The sequence below is a fragment of the Gasterosteus aculeatus genome, chromosome 20 (assembly GCF_964276395.1).
Source record: "Gasterosteus aculeatus chromosome 20, fGasAcu3.hap1.1, whole genome shotgun sequence".
NCBI classification, from domain to species: domain Eukaryota; kingdom Metazoa; phylum Chordata; class Actinopteri; order Perciformes; family Gasterosteidae; genus Gasterosteus; species Gasterosteus aculeatus.
The window spans coordinates 1,252,135-1,273,535 of record NC_135707.1 but is presented as its reverse complement, the minus strand read 5'-3'; the positions used below and the strand labels follow the sequence as shown (position 1 = coordinate 1,273,535).

At 44.5% G+C, this 21,401-nt stretch overlaps 4 protein-coding genes across 16 annotated transcripts in view; all 4 read right to left on the bottom strand.

The window, feature by feature from the left end:
• bbs9 (Bardet-Biedl syndrome 9) overlaps positions 1-8,621 on the bottom strand; it is a 78,317-nt gene extending 69,696 nt beyond the window's left edge. For 2 of the 8 annotated variants that reach the window (XM_078094352.1, XM_078094357.1), the window contains exons 1-7: positions 8,460-8,621; positions 7,011-7,127; positions 6,292-6,445; positions 5,507-5,571; positions 5,296-5,409; positions 2,736-2,910; positions 593-677 (exon numbers count right to left, since the gene is read on the bottom strand). In XM_078094352.1, coding sequence (XP_077950478.1) covers positions 593-677; positions 2,736-2,910; positions 5,296-5,409; positions 5,507-5,571; positions 6,292-6,445; positions 7,011-7,122 — 705 coding nt within the window. In that variant the 5' untranslated portion in view covers positions 7,123-7,127; positions 8,460-8,621. Of the gene's footprint in view, positions 1-592; positions 678-2,735; positions 2,911-5,295; positions 5,410-5,506; positions 5,572-6,291; positions 6,446-7,010; positions 7,128-8,365 lie in introns of all 8 variants that reach the window. The other 6 variants (XM_078094353.1, XM_078094356.1, XM_078094354.1 and 3 more) reach the window with 4 other exon arrangements.
• Positions 8,622-9,036: 415 nt separating this feature from the next.
• LOC120814985 (uncharacterized) lies at positions 9,037-15,222 on the bottom strand. Of its 4 annotated transcripts, none has more exons than XM_078094349.1 (8): positions 15,082-15,222; positions 11,757-11,822; positions 11,562-11,651; positions 11,130-11,297; positions 10,400-10,573; positions 10,148-10,314; positions 9,767-9,879; positions 9,037-9,689 (listed from the first exon to the last, which is right to left on the bottom strand). In XM_078094349.1, exons 1-8 carry the CDS (start codon positions 15,107-15,109, stop codon positions 9,566-9,568), a joined length of 930 nt encoding a protein of 309 aa, XP_077950475.1. In that variant the 5' UTR covers positions 15,110-15,222; the 3' UTR covers positions 9,037-9,565. The 4 variants fall into 4 exon arrangements, with proteins under 4 accessions (XP_077950475.1, XP_077950476.1, XP_077950474.1 ...); XM_078094350.1 differs by having other exon boundaries at positions 10,406-10,573; XM_078094348.1 differs by lacking the exons at positions 11,130-11,297; positions 11,562-11,651; positions 11,757-11,822; positions 15,082-15,222 and having other exon boundaries at positions 10,406-11,064.
• Positions 15,223-16,289: 1,067 nt separating this feature from the next.
• Positions 16,290-18,512, bottom strand: LOC144389489 (C-type lectin domain family 4 member G-like). Its single transcript, XM_078094351.1, has 6 exons — positions 18,276-18,512; positions 18,081-18,170; positions 17,649-17,816; positions 17,397-17,563; positions 17,016-17,128; positions 16,290-16,938 (listed from the first exon to the last, which is right to left on the bottom strand). Exons 1-6 carry the CDS (start codon positions 18,367-18,369, stop codon positions 16,815-16,817), a joined length of 756 nt encoding a protein of 251 aa, XP_077950477.1. The 5' UTR covers positions 18,370-18,512; the 3' UTR covers positions 16,290-16,814.
• Positions 18,513-20,749: 2,237 nt separating this feature from the next.
• The window catches only part of LOC144389485 (C-type lectin domain family 4 member G-like), a 33,339-nt gene continuing 32,687 nt past the window's right edge, over positions 20,750-21,401 (bottom strand). For all 3 annotated transcript variants that reach the window (XM_078094339.1, XM_078094340.1, XM_078094341.1), the window contains one exon: positions 20,750-21,398. In XM_078094339.1, the coding sequence (XP_077950465.1) occupies positions 21,275-21,398 (124 nt within the window). In that variant the 3' untranslated portion in view covers positions 20,750-21,274. The remainder of the gene's footprint in view (positions 21,399-21,401) is intronic.

Here is a 21,401-nt window from a genome sequence, read left to right as displayed (position 1 = left end):
TGCTGTGGGAACACTCGGGGAAAAAGGTTTAATGGGGGAAGAGAATATATCCGACTGAACGTCTGCGGTGAACTTTTTCCTAATCGACATTCAATCCAATTCGCCAGCATTAAAAAGTCAGGCTAATTATAAAGATATACATACGTTTTAAGGTCATGGGTAAAGGCTGTGGGTGCTGCTTCACTCTCACGTTACTTCAACAAACCGCTGTCTATATTTTATACAATATTAGCCTGTTAAATACAACTCCCGTTCTGAGTCGTCGTATTACTTATTCTATTGCTTTATTTCTCTTTTCTTAGGCGCAGTTGCTCATTTGTTGAACGAAATGTCATGAACCCCGAGGAAAACCTCATTTCACTGCATACTTATATGACAATAATATAGAAATGACAATATATTTGAGTCTGAAAAATTGAATATTACCAAACAAACAACACTGTTACATGTTATGTATGTCGTGCACATCAACGTGCCTCAACGTGCTCAACCCAAAAGTCTCGTTGTCACCGACGGTTACCGACGGTTACCGGGAGCCCGATTAGGTCGGGAAGGACAAGATCTGGCTTCCTCTTTTGTTGACATTCCTCACCGTCAGCCTCTTGGCTCCGGTCTTGAGCGGCAGGTCCGGGTCCTGTCGACTCTCTGCCTCTGTGGCCACGGCCAGAGTCTCATACCTGGGGGGTCAGAGGGAGACACGGGGCGCTTTCATCACATGCAAGGAATGCTTTGCAACTGAAAACCTTCGTCTGCATGAGCACTTTGTTCACTTAACTCTGTGGCGACGCTGTGCTGATAGTAGCACCACGAAGGCGAGCTCGTGTTCACCTTTAGATGTTTAAATTACAGAGACGCTCAAAGTAAAAAAACTGATCAATTGTTTAATCTACAGACATCGGATCACCTGACAACAACCTATAAAAAAAGAAAAGCACATTTTGTTATTGTTCGGTCGGTGAACTATTGTGTATTTTTAATTGTTATGAAAAACTGTCATGTTTAATATAAAGTGTTTGCTTAATTATTGGTTTTCAACGTTGATTTTGACACTGTGCTGATAGTTCACAGATCCTGGTGTTTAAAAGGCCGCCGTAGGGGACCACAGTTGTGTTTTCAACATGGAGGAAGCGGAGGACATTTGTCGGGGACCTCGTCTGGTTCCCTCCTCCTGGCAGAGCAGCCGACCACAGTGACGGCGCCGGGGCCTCGGCGAGGCTCCTCGTGGCCGCTTTCCCTCAGTGAGGAACAGTTGAAGAAGGAAAACATAAAAGCACCCGGTGGACTGAAGGGTAAAGGGAGTCACAGCGCGTGTGTCTTCTACCACAAGTCACTCATTCACCTCCGAGTAAAGCCGGTTTAGTAACTTCTCTGCCGACCCGCCGCTCGCCGGAACCGCGGCCCATCGGTTTGAATCAGCGATACTTTAAGTGTTAAACATACACAGTTTGTTTCTGTTTACCAGCCTGCCCACACGTGTGCATGTTGCGTGTTGCATGCTCACGTCTCGCAGAGTGAGACCTCTGGTCGGGACTTTGGTCTCCTTTTAGTATCCCGGGTTTCTTTAAAGGTGACGCCAACTCTTCACAACCTGGTGCAAATCAACAGCTTCAAACTGGGATTTCTTCTTAAGGGTTTATAGTGGTATTTGCACGGACCCGCTGAGCTTCTGTGAGCAGCCTAACGAGCTGCTTTATGGACGACTGCCAGAGAAGAAACCTTCTCATCCCACCGTGACCGCTTCCCGGGGAGAAAACGGAGCGTATGAAACATGTCGGCGTTTTCAGGCGTTTTAACGCGGCAGCTAATGGATTCAAACGTCACCACGTTCGCTCCATGTCTTCATGCTCTTGGTTTGTTTGCCATTTAAAGGTTTCTGTGGTAAATGTGGGGTGCTCGCTAACACACGTGGACAACTTTGTGCTGTGTGTGTGTGTGTGTGTGTGTGTGTGTGGTATCAGTCATCGATGGCTGTTTTTGGTTTGTTGTTCAGAATGATGCAAAAGTTAAGTCTTCAATAAAGACCACGTCCATTTGGTCTGAAGAATGTCCAAAAGTGACCCCGCGTTATATCAACCGCCCTCTTCGGATGCGTATCATTATAGATTTAAGCGATTTCTTATCTGTACATATATATGTTGGTAATAAAGCATATATATATATACACAACATTTATATATATACATATATATGTTGGTAATAAAGCAGATATATATATATATAAATAGTAGTGCATTCACCCATTTAATGGAAATAAGCTCGTTGCTAAACGTAGTGTTGTCGAGTTCTTCCCTAGATGTCCTTTACTACACAACGCGCTTTGTGCGTCCAGTGAAGTCAGTGTTTCCACAGCGATGTGTAGCCTGGAGAAGCTCTTGATACTGGGAGAGAACACCACACACGCACACACACACACACCAGAGGTACAAGGGGAAGCGTGTGCGTGCTCGCATTAAAGAGAGGTACTTTCCCACCACTGAGGAGCAGCTGAGGAACCTGAGGGAACTTCTAGATGTAAAAACTCTCGCCTACTTTCACGCTATAAAGGTTTAAAATGAGTACAACAGTATTTGGGGTGAAGCCATCCAGGGAATTCTCCTTCACCTCAAAGGTTCTTGGTTTTGTATTGACTGAGTGAGATGAGGAGGACAGCATCCCGTCACATGACACTTATTTCACCCGTAGAAGCCTCTAAACGCCCCCCCCTCGGTGGAGGCGGCATGGGGAGAAGAAGCTACCTGTAGCTCTCCAGCTGGCGGGCGGAGGACACCGTCAGCAAGCTGTCCGTTCGAGGGTTGTAGACCAGCGGGCCGGGCAGCAGGAAGCCGGGGAGGAACCTGCCGAAGGTGTAGCTGTCCTGCTCGAAGAACATCAGCATCCCGTCCATGGACTGGATGCACAGGGAGTGGTGGCCTGGGGGGGCAACAACAATTACTTTGATTAGAATAAACAGATAAAGAAGCATTAAAAGTAACAGTTTGAAACACGATTGCTTTCGACAGCCCTGCTGATCTCACGCCGCGTGGCCAGGTGTGTGGAGGTGTGAAAGTGGGCGGGGTTGGAACTTATGTGAGTGAACCCCAAAGAGCTCGTCAGACACTTCATTCCACTTCACTCGACTTCCACACGACAGCCACCAACATCAGATTAGAAGGAAACACGGAGTCATTCGTGGCTTCTGTTTCATTTCAGCAGTGATGTCACCTTGTTTGTTCCTCCTGCAGAATCTGAGATCTCCATTAACACACACACACACACACCTGGCTCTGTGTGTGTGTGCGCCAGCCTGTGTGTCTGTTAGAGAGGCCTAATGTAGGACATGCTAAGCCCCAACACACACACACACACACACACACACAGACACACACAGCGGCTGGGGTGACCGGAGAACTATAATTAGGCCTCGACGCGCTATTAAAACTCATACTGCCATCAACTAGAGGTCAGGGAGGCCGCCACCAACAGCGCCACACACACAGACTTGTGTATTCACACAAACTTACACGTGTGTGTGTGCGTGTGTGTGTGTGTTTGTGGGTCCGAGTGTGAACATGTGTCTGTGGGGGGGCTGTCACTAGTTTTCAAGCTGACAAAAAAAAAAAAAAACGATTCATTTATTTTCTTGGAGGACAAAGGTTTTGTGATCGGCTCTCTGTGATTATTTGTGTGTAACCGTCCTCAATGTTAAGAGCGTGTGAGTGAAACATACATATGGTCAGAGGCGTGTGCACTTGTCAACGGATAGAATGCACGCCGTCGCCAGAAGGAGGAGGCCACTTGAGGCCAGAGGCGACGCTGTTCATCCTTCATTCTACACTTTGAAGGAGTCATTTAAACGTGTAATTCAGTGGTGTTGTTGCTGCAAACGGGGCTGTATGTGTGGCCTGCATTAGTGTCATTAATAAGAGATGTGCGACTAGCACGTGGGGGGCCAACAAAGCACAGAGGCTGACTGCACGCCGCAGTGGGCGGAGCCTCTGCGTGGGAGAGCGAGACGGAGAACGAGTGTGGACGTGTGCGTCCGTGCCAATTTCTACTGTCTGTGCGTCTGAGCATGAACTGTGTGTGTGTGTGTGTGTGTGTGCACGCGTGTGTGTGTGTGTGGCCTGAATGGGACCCAAAGTCAGCCCAGCTAATGGAGCCACATTAGTACAAAGCTGCTATTACAGCACCTACAGCACGGCTAAATGGCTGTGATCACACACACACACACACACACACACACACACACACACACACACACACACACACACACACACACACAGTGTTTCACTTAGTGCATATCTATATCTCTGTGATTCTTCGCTGTGGCGTCTGTGAATCATTACGTGAGCGCGCTGCAGCAAACCGAGCCGGAGATCCTGGTTTCCGTGTGACCCGTGAGAGGACCAGAGGAGTGAAGCCAGTGCTTCTGTGTGTGAAGATGATTCAAAACACGTATGTGACAGTTTGACACAGAGGCTTGCGGGTTAGGAGTAATATGGTACTTTAAAAATGTAAAAGGTTTAAGCTCTGGAAATGTGGTAACGAACAAACATCCTCACACCGTCTTCAGAAGCCTTTTGAAAGAAAAAAAAAAGGAAAGCGGGAATTTCCCTGCAAGAGTCGAACGGATCCCATTCATTAAAGCGTAGGAGCGACTAAAGGCTTTCCTGCGCCGCCATCTAGTGGTGAGAAGGGGGGCAGCAGGAGGAGAGAGGACGACATCATCAGCGGAGAGGCTGAGTGACGCGATGTTACGGGCTGTGAGTACGTGTGTGTCTGGAGGGTTAAGGGTACTACAGACAGACAGACAGACAGACAGACAGACAGACAGAGAGAGACAGACTTCATCAGAACCCGCAGCGTGGCGCGGTTGTTTTATTACAGGAAAACATCCCGTGGATCCACAGAGTTACTGGTCACAACGGGCCTACACTGCGCTCTCACACACACACACACACACACACACACACACACACACACACACACACACACACACACTGCTCTCACACACACCTCGACAATGCAGCCTTTATTTGGAAATGCCATTTTCTCTACTTTAAAGGGGGTTCCCCCCATGTGTGTGCGTGTTTTTCTTGGATCTACTGAAGGGCTTTCCCCTACTTGGTTTTTCCAAAAGCCCAATAGACTAGAGGCTCCCTCCCTCCTCCCTCTTCCTCCCTCTCTCCCTCTCTCCCTCTCTCCCTCTCTCCAGTACGAAGGGTTCAGTGCTGTCAGAGAGATGTTTCCATGAGATTCAAGAAGCAGCCGTTTTTAAAGCGTGTTTAATTTAATAGATAAAAGGTGAGGTCGTACCTGTGACGCCTCCAAAGCTGCCGAAGGTCATGTTGCAGACCGTCCTCTTCAGGTTGTGCTCGTAAACCAGCTTCAGCTGGTACTGGTCCCCGTGCTCCACGTTGCCCGCGGTGCCTGCAAAGCACAGAGGGGGAATAAATCTAAAAATAAAACAAGTCGCCAGAAAGAGAACATAACAAGAGCGGAAGAGGCGGGATGTTGGTGCGCGTGCCTGAAACAGAGAAGATGGAACACTTCCGGGGGTGAAGAACGGCCAGGTGGAGGAGGTCCGAACACCTGAGAAGAGAACAAGCCAACATGTTGAGAAACGCAGAGCATGAAGGACACATGCAGTTTTAAACCAACAGGAGGGAAAAACACTGACTCATGTCGTGTTTCAGGACTAATACCCGCAGCCCTCCGTGTGACTGTGGGGGCGTCAGAGTCAAAGGTCAGGTAGTGAATATACCCGTTTCTCTCTGAGGCCTTGGAGTTCAATCTGAACTTCTTAAATAATCAGAGTAACAGCGACCCAACACGACCAACTCGCTTTGGTTGGACTGCGCCCCCGTCGAGGTAAAAACCACTGGAGCCAGAAACCAGATCCCAGGCGAGGCGTGGCGTGGCGTTGCGAGGCGTAGCGAGGCTTAGCGAGGCGTGGGGTTCGCACCAACGACAGAAGTGCGGGGATGCCGAAGGGAGGTCAATGTAAAGTTTAATCAGAATAGAAGTCAGATAAGTCAGAAGCGGATTCTTTTTGATAGTTACAAGGCTACGACTGCAACCAGTGGTACCAGTTAGCGTCTCATGCTAACATCCCCACTAGCACAGAGCCAAACCCATACGGACTAAAAACACCGTGCCCCGAAGGAAACCAAAAACCAACCACGACATAAAACAACGAATGTAAATGCTTTGGATTTTTGAAGTCAACACGTGGACAAACTGCTTTCAGTGTGATTAACAGTCTCCCATCCGTCCATAGTCTACAGGAGTCACGTTTGGAGGTTTACTTACGAGACGAACTTGCCCACTTCCACCTGGATGATGGCGTTCTGCAGCTGGACTTCCAGAAGCAGCGCCTCGGCCTGGCCTCCCTCGCTGGTCTTGTCCTTGGCGTGTGGGGAGAATACGCGCAGCATCCCCATGTAGCTGCCCACCACCACCTTGTCTGCAGAGAGGAAACCCAACCCTATAATTCAACAGCAGCCTCTCTGCACGCTTCTACCTGATAATAATAGTACGTCTGGCCTCATAAGACTAAGTTGAATTAATGAAATTTGAGCCTCATGGGACTCATGGGAATATTAGAATTTTAAGCTTGTTTTTTGTGTTAAAGCGGCAGCTTTCAAAGCTTTCCAACGTATGAAGCAGTCAGATTTCAGTGTGTGTGTCCGCACCAGGTATCAGTGCCTGAACTCGTCCCCTTAGATTTATAAAGAAGGTGAACTCATCAGTGCCACAGTACAACTATTGAAACCATCACACTCAAAACCTTTTCTTCACTTCCTGTCACGTCTACCCGTTTTTAATCTTGGACAAGTTGTTTTTTGTGCTCCTTCTGTTCTTTGTGTTGATTTTGGTTTAAAGTCGAGTCATAAAAGCTGTCCTTTGGTGCATCTCAAGCCCCAACAGATTAACCATTCATCAGATGGATAAACTACGGTCATAGACAGTGTGGACACCATGTGGTGGTTAGTGTATCCCCCCCCCCGTACACACACACACACACACACCGTGTCCGGTGCTGCTGTTGTCCACGTTGCCGACACAGAGGCATCCCTGGTCAAACTCCTCGCCCTCGCCGAGCGCCGCCGACCACCAATCACGTGCCTTGAAGAGAGACATGCTGCCTCGGATTGGACCGAGGAAGGGAAAGTGTGAAATAAATACATCGCTCTTATTCATAATCCGTACATTTCAGTTGGTTGACTAATAGATGAACAAAACTCAGGGATCTCCTGTTCACTGAGCCGCAGCAAGAAATGTGTTTGGCCGGTGAGGTGCCTTGCTTTAAGGCACCACAACAGAGGACAAGCTTCAATACTTGCGGCCACAAGTTTATCTTTAAAGTTAAACAAGTTATTGCCGGAATCAAACTTCCGGCAATAACCAGCTCTACCGGAGAGGTGATTGAGCCGTTGGCATGGTGACAGCTTGGACCAATGTCCACAGCCAATGGCAGACAAGGAGACCAAACCACATGACATGACATGAGGAGGGATCTGTGTGTGTGTGTGTGTGTGTGTGTGTGTGTGTGTGTGTGTGTGTGTGTGTGTGTGGGGGGGGGGGGGGGGGGGGGGGGGGAGGTGGGGGGGGGGGGGGGGGGGGGGCAAGCAGCTTTTCTACTGCTAAGTGCTGAGCTGGTGGAACGAGCAGCTAATGCAGAGAGGGATCCCATCTCAGAACACCGGCCTTATACCCGTTATAACCCGCACTTTATACCTAAGAATAACAAGATATTTCATTGACAGAATCGTCCAAAGGCTTTGATGAAGCACACACATATATATATATATATATATATATATATTTTCCATACTGTCTCTCCCTAGCTTCCACCTCTGAATACAGTTTAAGAGCAAATAATGCTTGTGCGAAGTGCTTTGATCCTCATGTTAAAAACCTTCCTGTGACCGCTGCGTGACAGGATCGATTCATGTTGGTTCATGGACCGTGTCCCCGGACAGACGCGGTGTGCATGAAACGTTTAGAGGACAAATCAGGACAGGTTTCCACAGGTAAATGTCATCAGGTGATTCAACGTTAATAAAAACAGAAGAGCTCCAGAAAGCAAACATTGTTGTAAGGATTATTAACGTTGCACAACGTTTTACGTGAAAAGCGAAAAGAGTGAAACAGTTAAACTTTGCGTAGCTTTAGCGACACGCCCAGCTTGTGATGACCACGTCCTCTGTGATAAAGTAACAACAAAAGTAAAATAAAATAGCCATTAACGCCGTTTTCAATGGGTCAAAGGATGAAGCATCACACACGCGGGCCAATGAGCACGCGGCTGACGTCAAGCTGTATTAACTTAAGCTAAGCCGGCTAATTGGCGCTAGCTAGTTACGTTAGCTCTCCGGGTTACCTGGATACGAGCTAGCAGGGTAACGAGCAATGACGCGGCCGTCGCTTGACGGGAGACCAGCACACAGTCACGTTCGTCACCGGCTTGTCGTTACCTTCACGTCCCCGGTCCCGGTCCTCAAAACCGTCGTTACTGCTGCTTTACGCAAACAATCCCACCTGTCACGCTCGCGCTCGCAGCCATCGTCCTGTTGTCATGGCACTGACGCTCCACTGAGGACAAGCCGGACGCTTCTGCGCATGACCGGAAGTAGATGAATTGCTTTAGTTTTGCTTCATAACTGACTATTTTTCATAAAAGTGGTATATATTTTTTGATTAAACGTGCGTTATAGGCATATATTAGCTCTAAGTTACATTAGTATAATAGTAGTGTAATCAACACAGAAAATACAGTGTTATTGAAAAGTGTTTTTTTTTCGTTTTTTTTTAAAGTCTAAAAACAATAGGTAAAAAAAAGATGTGTTTAACAAAAATGTAAAAAAAAAATAACGTTGAAAAATGTCATGAAAGTAAAACATATTAGGGTCCAAAGAGAAGTTTAAAGAAAACTAAAAGAAATATCATGTGGAGACATGTCATGGAATGCCATTTTCAAAAGATATTTGACCGAAAAATATGGTAAACAAAGTAAAATATGTTTGTTCAATTAAAATAACTGAAAAAAAGTGATATTGTGATAATGGTGATTTATTGCTTTACCTTGTTTGCACACACTTTATATTTCATAAGCTCAAAGCGTACTAACGTAAATTGTCATGTGTTGTTATGAGACTAAACACAAATAAATATCTGCATTGAGACCATCTGATGGACAAAGTGATGATGACTATCACAGATTTTAAAGTTGTTACGTTTGCATCAATCCGCCACTGTGCTGGTTAATGGCAGCAACAACATGAAATAAATCAGGGAGAAAAAGGAACGCTGATCATCAATCTGCTGATGTGTAAATCATAAGCATTGCTTCTCCAACAGATCACAAGTAAACACACAGTTTTGGTCGTGGCGTCTGTATTCACGCTCAAAGTATCTTTGGATCCAATAAAACACCTTGAAGCTGAGATTCTGCTTTGAAGAACACAACACTTTAGAAAATAAAACCTAAAAGTAGAATCCTACATGTTTGTATGTTGATGAGCCACCTGATGTCACATGTAGGAGCATCCAGGAACCTTCTGGAGAATGAATGATGAGACGTTTAAACAGACAAAGCTTTCTGTGAGCAGATCCTTGTTCTCTTCTCATCACACTTCACTGATGTCCATTTTCTGGTCGGGAGAGAAACGGCACAGTGACCTTCAGCAGGAGGTCCTATCCAGGAGCTGAAGGAACAACATGATGTTCAGATGAAACAATGATAGAAGAAATGATTCATGATGTTAATGAATGTGTCACTTACGCGTCAGTCAGATCAGTTCCATCGATCCACTTCCACGTCCCTCCTTCAACCCTCAGGCCCATCCAGTACCCGTTAGATACATAGAGCTTTGTGATCTTCTCATCGATTACGTTCTGTGAAAGAGAAGAAATGACAATTTACAAAGATAAAAGAAACCAGAGAAATAAAGTGTTTATTTGAAAGAAGTTATTAAAGTGTCTTGTGTGTCTTTATAGAGAAGAGTTGTGTGAGGTTAAGTAAAGGTCCCAAGGATGTAAGTATTTATTTATATTATTCATATTTATATGTTGTTACCTGTAAACTAGTCCTACAGACTCAACTACAGAAAACCATTTATATTTAATATTTATATCATAAACTTTCCCTCAGGTCTCTCATCACCTTTTCCTCCTCATCATGAACAACAACCAGATCTGCTCCTCTTCCTCTGCAGTTCTCTCGAGCTTCTTCCCAGGTTTTAAGATGAGGAGGAGCTTCACTGTTATGAAACACATAGCAGCTCTTCTGGGTCTCGTTCCAGCCTTTCTGACAAGCTGAACACTTTCTCACTGAAAGAACAAAGAACCAACAAACAGCCTCATTGTGATATTGTTATTGGTTCTTTGTGGACTGATTAATGTAAAGTGATGATACCTTTACTTGTATCTGCTGGGCAGTAGGAGTCGATGGTCCACTGAGCTCTGCTGACATTGAACTTCTCCCAGTTGTCCTCCAGGTCTGTGATTTGTTTTGTGAAGTTCTCCTTCAGCTCCTGGTTCTCTGTCTTCAGCTCCTGGATCACGTTCTTCAGCTCGGTGTTCTTACCTTCTGAGACATTATAGTTTTGCGTCATGTTTTCCAGCTGCAGCTTCAGACTGTTGAGTTTCTTTCTCGAGTCTTCCTTCTCTAAGTTCAGCTGCTCACTGAGGTTTCTCAGCTCTTGTTTGGCCGCCAGCAGGTTTTCTCTTAACTGGTTCATCTCTGTTATGTCACTTATTGTATCAAAAATGAAAATGAAATTTGGACTATTTATTGATGGTAATAATATAAATTGGTTTTGGTCAATTTTACTTGTCCATCTTGTGTGTTTATGAAGGATCATGAGGCTCATTGATCTGTTTTTAATGGAAATCAATGGCACACACACACTTTTGAGATACAACAGAGCTCGTTGGGATTGAATCACAGGACTTGTTAGAAGAATATAGAATATCTCTTCACTCATCCTTTCATTCCTATTATATAACGTCTCCAATATATGTAACTATTCAGTAATCTGAAGCAGAAGAAGTTCTTCATTCTGAAGTTTAATTTGAACTGTGGATGTATAAACATCCAGGTGAGATGAATCTATTCTGTTGCTCTGTGCATCGCTTCAGGTTACCTGTACTCAGCTCCTGGATCTCTTTCATCAGCTCCTGGTTCTCTTTCATCAACTGTTGGTTCTCTTTCATCAACTGTTGGTTCTCTTTCATCAACTGTTGGTTCTCTTTCATCAGCTGTTGGTTCTCTTTTATCAGCTTGACGTTTTGTTCAGAAATGACGGAAGAAACTGAAATATGATCAGAGGGAAGTGTTGGTCTCGTTGTTTGTTTGGATCCTTTAAATAACCCATGTGACACAGAGGTGTTTCATGATCATGGCAGGTGTCACACTATGGGTGTTCATGCATGCAGCCGTCTTTAGACTCACTGTCTCTGGAGTCACACAGATTGAATCCTGAGCTCTAAAGGTTGAAAACTCCTCATGATTGATTGGTCTTAGATGAAGCTGAGAGGAAGCCGGCGTGGACTCGCTCCACCCAGAAGGTACTCACAGTAGATACGAAGGCCCATGATGAGCAGCAGGAGGATCCAACACACGGCGAGCAGGGGGAGAGACGGAGAGGAGAAGAGGAGCCTCCGGTCTGACACAAACATCACAACAAGGGTGGAGGTCATGGTGCTGCTCCAACACTCAAAGGGCTTAAATACATGACAAGCACATGAAGTGGGTGGTGTTCAGCGTGCACCTGGGGGGGCTTTGTCCTCAGGACGTACTGGTGCGTTCACGTATTCATTGTCCTCAATGACTCCCTCTGAAAGAGAAGACAACAAAGTGTTCATCACGAAGACGCCAAAGAGGAACTCTGGAATCCACTTCCACCGTCGGGATGTTGTCTGAGGTCACAGCGTCACAGAGCAAACATGCAGCTGTAAATACTTTATCTTTGGCCTGAGACCTTTGTCACCTGTTCACCTGTTCACCTGTTCAGCCCGAGCTTCACCGGTTCGGAGTTGATTTTGGTCAAATATACAAATATTCAAGTCTTGGCTACAGTCTTCACTTATACGTCTGAAAAGGCTCCAAACACAACTTCAACAAGTTAGACAATATGTTGTGTAAATTAGTCCAGATGATTTGCACACAGCGCTGCTTACGTACTTTATTCTCATCCAAGCTAAAAGCTAAGAACCAAAACGAGGCCCTGAATCGCTCACAGTGTGCTGAATACACAAATGTCCAGAGAGACAAAGTAGTTGAGTTATCACACTTTTTATCATAGAACGGCCTTTTCGGATCCACAAGAGGTTGATACATCAGCATCACAGTGAGTTCCCCCCCGTACATCAGAACAACAAGTTAGACTATATGTTATGCAAATTAGTCCAGATGATTTGCACACAGCGCTGCTTACGTACTTTATTCTTATTAAAGCTAAAAGCTAAGAACAAAAACGAGGCCCTGAATCTTTTTTTAGGCAATTTTCTGTGTCTTAAATTCATTTATTTCTTCACCAGTAACATAGAAACTGACTTATTAGGAGCCGTTTAGGACTTAAATACTGAGACACTCTCACACATACATACATACATACGTACTAGGTAAACAGATGCACCCACATATATAAAACATTATACATAGTCAACTGAAACACGTATATATGAGAAACACATACGCATTTATATACACTGCTGTGTCTTATACACATATGAATGAAATGAAACATTTATATGTATCTATCTGATGGCTATTTTAGTTGGTAGGAATTATGTGTATTCACTTAAACTATTTTTTCATTCATATTTGAAATAACTCTTTATGATTCATTAGATTCACCTGACGAGGGTCAGTGGATAAGAGGAGGGGGGGCTGAGGCACGGGGGCTGGCTTTTGTCTTGGACGGGACATCGGCACAGACTTTTGACCTCACGTTGTCCACTAATCATGTTAATCGTGTTCAAATCAAACGACCAAATGTAAAACTTAAATAAACAACGTAAATGAGAAGTATTGAGTGGTTTCTATGGGAGCGACATCGTGTGAGTCAGGAAGCGGAGTCCTGGGCACCAAAATGAGGAAGTGCAAAGGTCGTCCACACACGCACATATGAAAAGGTTCTATATATATAGTTGAACACTTATACATTCATAATCTCTTGAGGATTACAAAGATATAAAGTTTAGATACATATGCAATGTTTACATATATTTATGTAATTGTTTCAAATGTGTATTTATAACTTTTTCAGTTATATGTATGTATGCTCTCACATGAGAATGTGCAAGCGTTTCACATGTATTCATACGAGTAATCTCACTAGTGAACATTAGAGCATCTCACTAGTAAACATTAGAGCATCTCACTAGTGAACATAAGAGCATCTCACCAGTAAACATTAGAGCAGCTCACTAGTGAACATAAGAGCATCACACTAGTAAACATTAGAGCATCTCACTAGTGAACATTAGAGCAGCTCACTAGTGAATATAAGAGCATCTCACTAGTAAACATAAGAGCATCACAACAGTGAAAATAAGAGCATCTCGCTAGTGACCATAAGAGCATCTCACTAGTGAACCTAATGGCGCGTTTCCACCGAGTGGTATGGTACGGTACGGGTCGGGTCGGTACGGGTCCGGTCTGTTAACCATGATTTGGTGAGCGTTTCCACCGCCAACAGTACCCTTACTGGATGAGCGTGGTGTATTCCAGAAAGTAGAAAGTAGTGATAACGTCACTTGATAGGCGCATCTCGCTAGTGAATATAAGAGCATCATACTAGTGAACATAAGAGCATCTCACTAGTGAACGTTAGAGCATCTCACTAGTTGTCACACAATAGACCACATCATAGTTTATTTTAATCTTCACTGCATGTTTAATTTAACCTTCACTGCATGTTATCTAACTCTCCTGTCATTTCAGATCCTCCCACATCATCAGCTCAGTACCCACACCTGGATCTCCTTGCTCTCACCTGAAGCACATCCCGTCATCAGCCACTCACTATTTAAGGCCATCATATTTGTTTGTTCCCTGCCAGATTGTCTTGTGTGCATGCCAAGTTTTTCTTTGTTTTTCCGATTACCAATATCCCGTCCTGACCTAGCCGGCCTTCTCTTAACCACGAACCCTTCGCCTGCGCCCTTTTTGGACTTGCTTGCCAGTCGGTTTTCCATCCTGTTTCTGAACACTGCCTGTACGGATTTCCTGCCTGCCCCTCTGGATATGTTTGCCCATTGGACTGCTATTCCGGTTTTGACCCTGCCTGTATAAGTAAAGAACTTTTGATTGGATTCTGCCTCGGAGTTGTGCTTTTGGGTTCCTATACCTGTTGCCCTTACACTAGTGAACATTACATTACATTACAGGTCATTTAGCTGACTCTTTTATCCAAAGCGACTTACATTACATTTTAAACCCATGGCTTTTTCACATTTTGCCCGGGGAGCAATTAGGGGTTGGGTGTCTTGGCTCAGGGACACTTCGACTTTAAACATGTGGCAGCCGGGACTTCAACCACCAACCTTGCGGTTCCCAGCGCACCCGCTCTACCCCCTGTGCCCCGACGAACATAAGAGCAGCTCACTAGTGTAAATACATGAAGTCTCACCAGCATACGGAAGCATCTCCGTTACACCAGACGAAGGAAGCAAAGAGTGCAGGTTTTGAACAGTGAAAAGCGCCTTACGTTCTTCCTAATATGCTTTTAAGACCGGACTTCTGTCCTTGTGTCGGTCCAAGTTTATAAATATCACTATTTATGTCCCAGATTGTAGTTTTAGGCCTGTTCTCAGCAGGACTTCTGTGAAACGCTGCGCTTGTATCCACTTCTCCGTAGTGGAGTTTAAAACCCTTTTAATGCACAATGATACTGTGGATACAGACAAGACGTTAAAGTTTAATAAACATGAAGTTATGAATCTAAACTCTGTCCTCAAAAGAGCGTAACAAAACCGGTGAACAAACACCAGACTGACAACAGATTAAGTTATGAACACTCAGCCTAGTTATAGAATAGTTAACATTATATCTCATGTATAATAATGTATACAAGGTAATCTCACGTATACCTGCTTCATCCGCTGGCTTTCTGCTCATCGTGAACAGATGTTCAGAGTCCTGATGCAGATGTGGATGAGTGCTGATCCGCGCTGAGGCTCTTCAGTGCACTTCTGCTCTGAGCTGGTGGTTTTGTGGCCCCCCGCCTGGGTGCTGCTGATAAGAAGGAAAAAAAATAAGTAACATTTGCGCCTTTAAGAAAATGTAGAAGTCAGTGTGTTCATTCACGTTCAGTCTGGTTTTTACTTCTGCTTCACAAAGCGTTCTTCTCTTTTTGAGGTTTTGACCCAAACTTTGGGGCACATTCTCGCGCTGCTGTCAACTCCTCCATTTTAAAAATAGGTTTATTTGGGAGGGAAATTACACATTAAAAGATTCCTCTGAATGTGTCAGAGTTGTAACAGTGATTTTTTATCTGTAGCCTCTGAACTGATGTTACAAACTCATCGGCTTTGCACTACGGAGCCTTTACAAAACACGCAGAGAGAATAAAAGAAGAGAGAAGATGAAAATACGTAGACACGTGACTCAGGAAGCCCTCGTACTGCTTCATCAACACCATGAAGACATGAAGCACGGAGGCTCACAGAGACGCAGCCAGTAAACGAGGGACCATTCTGACAGAGACACGGACAGAGAGGAGATCAAGCTGCATGGTTACACGCTAAAAACATGCAGGGAAGCATGATGACTGAGTGCAGGGGGACGAGGGCGGGCGAGCTGTCGTCATGGTAACGCGCCGTTTGACCGGCTGTACGTTGGTACAATCACACACACACATTTCTATCTGACGCACACAAAGTAGTTCTTAACACACACTCGCTCTACAAGAGTCCATCATGTTAATAATCCATTAATCAGCCCTACAGCTGCTCAGTGTGTCTGCTCAGAGACCTGGGGGGGCGTATCCCAGCATGCACTGCACGACGGGCGTGAAAACACGAACACGAGGAACCTCAACAGGCGGTGACTTCATCCGCCCGTTCATGTGACACCACCAACACAACAAAAGAAGTCAACATGTGATCAATGTGAGATGGACAGCGGGAGACTTGTTGAGGGACTTCCTGGTCCTCTGTGGAGCTCTGCTGCTGCAGATGTTCACAGTGGGACGGCCTCCTGCTTTAACGCGTCACAGCACCTGAAGGAGGCGACTCTTCCTGACGCCACTGAAGCTTGTTGAAGGATTCACGCCGATAAAAAGAGACAAACAACAACCTGTGGCTGCACATTTATTAACAACAACAACAACAACAACAACAACAGACCAAAAGATGAACCTGCTGCTACAAAGATAAACTGAGAAACATCAGCTGTGCAAGTTCAACATGGTTCTAAGTATTGATGCAAAGTGCAGAGAACCAGCAGGCAGCGCCCCCTGCTGGTCAAAGGTAGAAACAAGAAGAAATAAATCAGGAAGCTGCTGATGTGTAAATCACAAGCGTTGCTTCTCTAACAGATCACAAGGAAACACACAGGAAGTTATGAACAATCAACAGTTTGGTCCTGACGTCTGAATTCACACTCAAAGTATCTATTGGATCCAATAAAACACCTTGAAGCTGAGATTCTGCTTTGAAGAACACAACACTTCAGAAAATAAAAGCTATTTTTTGTAGAAATGAAAACCTTGAATAAAATCATAGTTGTGAAGTAGAATCCTACATGTTTGTATGTTGATGAGCCACTTGATGTCACATGTAGGAGCATCCAGGAACCTTCTGGAGAATGAAATCTGAGACGTTTAAACAGACAAAGCTTTCTGTGAGCAGATCCTTGTTCTCTTCTCATCACACTTCACTGATGTCCATGTTCTGGTCGGGAGAGAAACGGCACAGTGACCTTCAGCAGGAGGTTCTATCCAGGATCTGAAGAAACAACATGATGTTCAGATGAAACAATGATAGAAGAAATGATTCATGATGTTAATGAATGTGTCACTTACGCGTCAGTCAGATTAGTTCCATCGATCCACTTCCACGTCCCTCCTTCAACCCTCAGGCCCATCCAGTACCCCTTAGATACATAGAGGTCTCTGATGTAACCATCGATTACGTTCTGTGAAAGAGAAGAAATGACAATTTACAAAGATAAAATAAACCAGAGAAATAAAGTGTTTATTTGAAGTAAGTTATTAAAGTGTCTTGTGTGTCTTTATAGAGAAGAGTTGTGTGAGGTTAAGTAAAGGTCCCAAGGATGTAAGTACTTATTTATATTATTCATATTTATATGTTGTTACCTGTAAACTAGTCCTACAGACTCAACTACAGAAAACCATTTATATTTTATATTTATATCATAAACGTTCCCTCAGGTCTCTCATCACCTTTTCCTCCTCATCATGAACAACAACCAGATCTGCTCCCCTTCCTCTGCAGTTCTCTCGAGCTTCTTCCCAGGTTTTAGGATGAGGAGGAGCTTCACTGTTATGAAACACATAGCAGCTCTTCTGGGTCTGGTCCCAGCCTCTCTGACAAGCTGAACACCTTCTCACTGAAAGAACAAAGAACCAACAAACAGCCTCATTGTGATATTGTTATTGGTTCTTTGTGGACTGATTAATGTAAAGTGATGATACCTTTACTTGTATCTGCTGGGCAGTAGGAGTCGATGGTCCACTGAGCTCTGCTGATATTCAGCTCATTCCAGTTGTCCTCCAGGTCTGTGATTTGTTTTGTGAAGTTCTCCTTCAGCTCCTTGTTCTCTTTCATCAGCTTGACGTTTTGTTCAGAAATGACGGAAGAAACTGAAATATGATCAGAGGGAAGTGTTGGTCTCGTTGTTTGTTTGGATCCTTTAAATAACCCATGTGACACAGAGGTGTTTCATGATCATGGCAGGTGTCACACTATGGGTGTTCATGCATGCAGCCGTCTTTAGACTCACTGTCTCTGGAGTCACACAGATTGAATCCTGAGCTCTAAAGGTTGAAAACTCCTCATGATTGATTGGTCTTAGATGAAGCTGAGAGGAAGCCGGCGTGGACTCGCTCCACCCAGAAGGTACTCACAGTAGATACGAAGGCCCATGATGAGCAGCAGGAGGATCCAACACACGGCGAGCAGGGGGAGAGACGAAGAGGAGAAGAGGAGCCTCCGGTCTGACACAAACATCACAACAAGGGTGGAGGTCATGGTGCTGCTCCAACACTCAAAGGCCTTAAATACATGACAAGCACATGAAGTGGGTGGTGTTCAGCGTGCACCTGGGGGGGCTTTGTCCTCAGGACGTACTGGTGCGTTCACGTCTTCATTGTCCTCAATGACTCCCTCTGAAAGAGAAGACAACAAAGTGTTCATCACGAAGACGCCAAAGAGGAACTCTGGAATCCACTTCCACCGTCGGGATGTTGTCTGAGGTCACAGCGTCACAAGCAAACATGCAGCTGTAAATACTTTATCTTTGGCCTGAGACCTTTGTCACCTGTTCACCTGTTCAGCCCGAGCTTCACCGGTTCGGAGTTGATTTTGGTCAAATATACAAATATTCAAGTCTTGGCTACAGTCTCCACTTATACGTCTGAAAAGGCTCCAAACACAACTTCAACAAGTTAGACAATATGTTGTGTAAATTAGTCCAGATGATTTGCACACAGCGCTGCTTACGTACTTTATTCTCATCCAAGCTAAAAGCTAAGAACCAAAACGAGGCCCTGAATCTTTTTTTAGGCAATTTTCTGTGTCTTAAATTCATTTATTTCTTCACCAGTAACATAGAAACTGACTTATTAGGAGCCGTTTAGGACTTAAATACTGAGACACTCTCACACATACATACATACATACGTACTAGGTAAACAGATGCACCCACATATATAAAACATTATACATAGTCAACTGAAACACGTATATATGAGAAACACATACGCATTTATATACACTGCTGTGTCTTATACACATATGAATGAAATGAAACATTTATATGTATCTATCTGATGGCTGTCAGACCCATATTTTAGTTGGTAGGAATTATGTGTATTCACTTAAAGTATTTTTTCATTCACATTTGAAATAACTCTTTATGATTCATTAGATTCACCTGACGAGGGTCAGTGGATAAGAGGAGGGGGGGCTGAGGCACGGGGGCTGGCTTTTGTCTTGGACGGGACATCGGCACAGACTTTTGACCTCACGTTGTCCACTAATCATGTTAATCGTGTTCAAATGAAACGACCAAATGTAAAACTTAAATAAACAACGTAAATGAGAAGTATTGAGTGGTTTCTATGGGAGCGACAACAACGTGTGAGTCAGGAAGCGGAGTCCTGGGCACCAAAATGAGGAAGTGCAAAGGCCGGCCACCACACACGCACATATGAAAAGGTTCTATATATATATAGTTGAACACTTATACATTCATAATCTCTTGAGGATTACAAAGATATACAAAGTTTAGATACATATGCAAGTGTTTACATATATTCATGTAATTGTTTCAAATGTGTATTTATAACTTTTTCAGTTATATGTATGTATGCTCTCACATGAGAATGTGCAAGCGTTTCACAAGTATTCATACGAGTAATCTCACTAGTGAACATTAGAGCATCTCACTAGTAAACATAAGAGCATCTCACTAGTGAACATTAGAGCATCTCACCAGTAAACATTAGAGCATCTCACTAGTAAACATAAGAGCATCTCACTAGTGAACATAAGAGCATCACACTAGTGAACATTAGAGCAGCTCACTAGTGAACACATGATTACAACGTTGTATTTTAAACTCTCTTCCAGGGAGAGAGCAGCAACAACTTCTTGGGCCTTCCCGGACAGTTTACACTGTAAGAGAAGTGACCAAACCTCGAGTGGCCAGTGCAGCGCAGCTGCCACACGCTCAAAAGCAGAAAAATAACAATCAACTTCTGATTCCCTAAATGGCGGTGCTAAAGCAATATGCTTACTCACATCAAAGTGAGCCTGAGGCGGAGCAGAAGACGGACTCACTCGGGAGCCAGCCTCTAGCTCCAGTTGTCGAATTCTAATTTCCTTATTGATTTCCAATTTCCGAATTTCTAACTCGAACTCTCTTTGTCGCATACTTTCTTTTTCCCTTAGCTCCATCTCCAACCTGGCCAGCCTCATTTTGAGCCTAGCAGCGCCGTTAGAATGACCTGAAGGAGGAGACAAAGGGTCAAACCGGGGCAACGTAACAGGAGTACGAGCAACCTCTTCCTCTACACCATCCTCTGTTTTTACATCAGAGGATCCATCAGACTCCTCTCCTGAGGCACCCCTCTCATCCTCTTTCAAGGACAAAATTCCCCTCTCTACTAACCCTCGCTCTACAAGAGTCCATCATGTTAATAATCCATTAATCAGCCCTACAGCTGCTCAGTGTGTCTGCTCAGAGACCTGGGGGGGCGTATCCCAGCATGCACTGCACGACGGGCGTGAAAACACGAACACGAGGAACCTCAACAGGCGGTGACTTCATCCGCCCGTTCATGTGACACCACCAACACAACAAAAGAAGTCAACATGTGATCAATGTGAGATGGACAGCGGGAGACTTGTTGAGGGACTTCCTGGTCCTCTGTGGAGCTCTGCTGCTGCAGATGTTCACAGTGGGACGGCCTCCTGCTTTAACGCGTCACAGCACCTGAAGGAGGCGACTCTTCCTGACGCCACTGAAGCTTGTTGAAGGATTCACGCCGATAAAAAGAGACAAACAACAACCTGTGGCTGCACATTTATTAACAACAACAACAACAACAACAACAACAGACCAAAAGATGAACCTGCTGCTACAAAGATAAACTGAGAAACATCAGCTGTGCAAGTTCAACATGGTTCTAAGTATTGATGCAAAGTGCAGAGAACCAGCAGGCAGCGCCCCCTGCTGGTCAAAGGTAGAAACAAGAAGAAATAAATCAGGAAGCTGCTGATGTGTAAATCACAAGCGTTGCTTCTCTAACAGATCACAAGGAAACACACAGGAAGTTATGAACAATCAACAGTTTGGTCCTGACGTCTGAATTCACACTCAAAGTATCTATTGGATCCAATAAAACACCTTGAAGCTGAGATTCTGCTTTGAAGAACACAACACTTCAGAAAATAAAAGCTATTTTTTGTAGAAATGAAAACCTTGAATAAAATCATAGTTGTGAAGTAGAATCCTACATGTTTGTATGTTGATGAGCCACTTGATGTCACATGTAGGAGCATCCAGGAACCTTCTGGAGAATGAAATCTGAGACGTTTAAACAGACAAAGCTTTCTGTGAGCAGATCCTTGTTCTCTTCTCATCACACTTCACTGATGTCCATGTTCTGGTCGGGAGAGAAACGGCACAGTGACCTTCAGCAGGAGGTTCTATCCAGGATCTG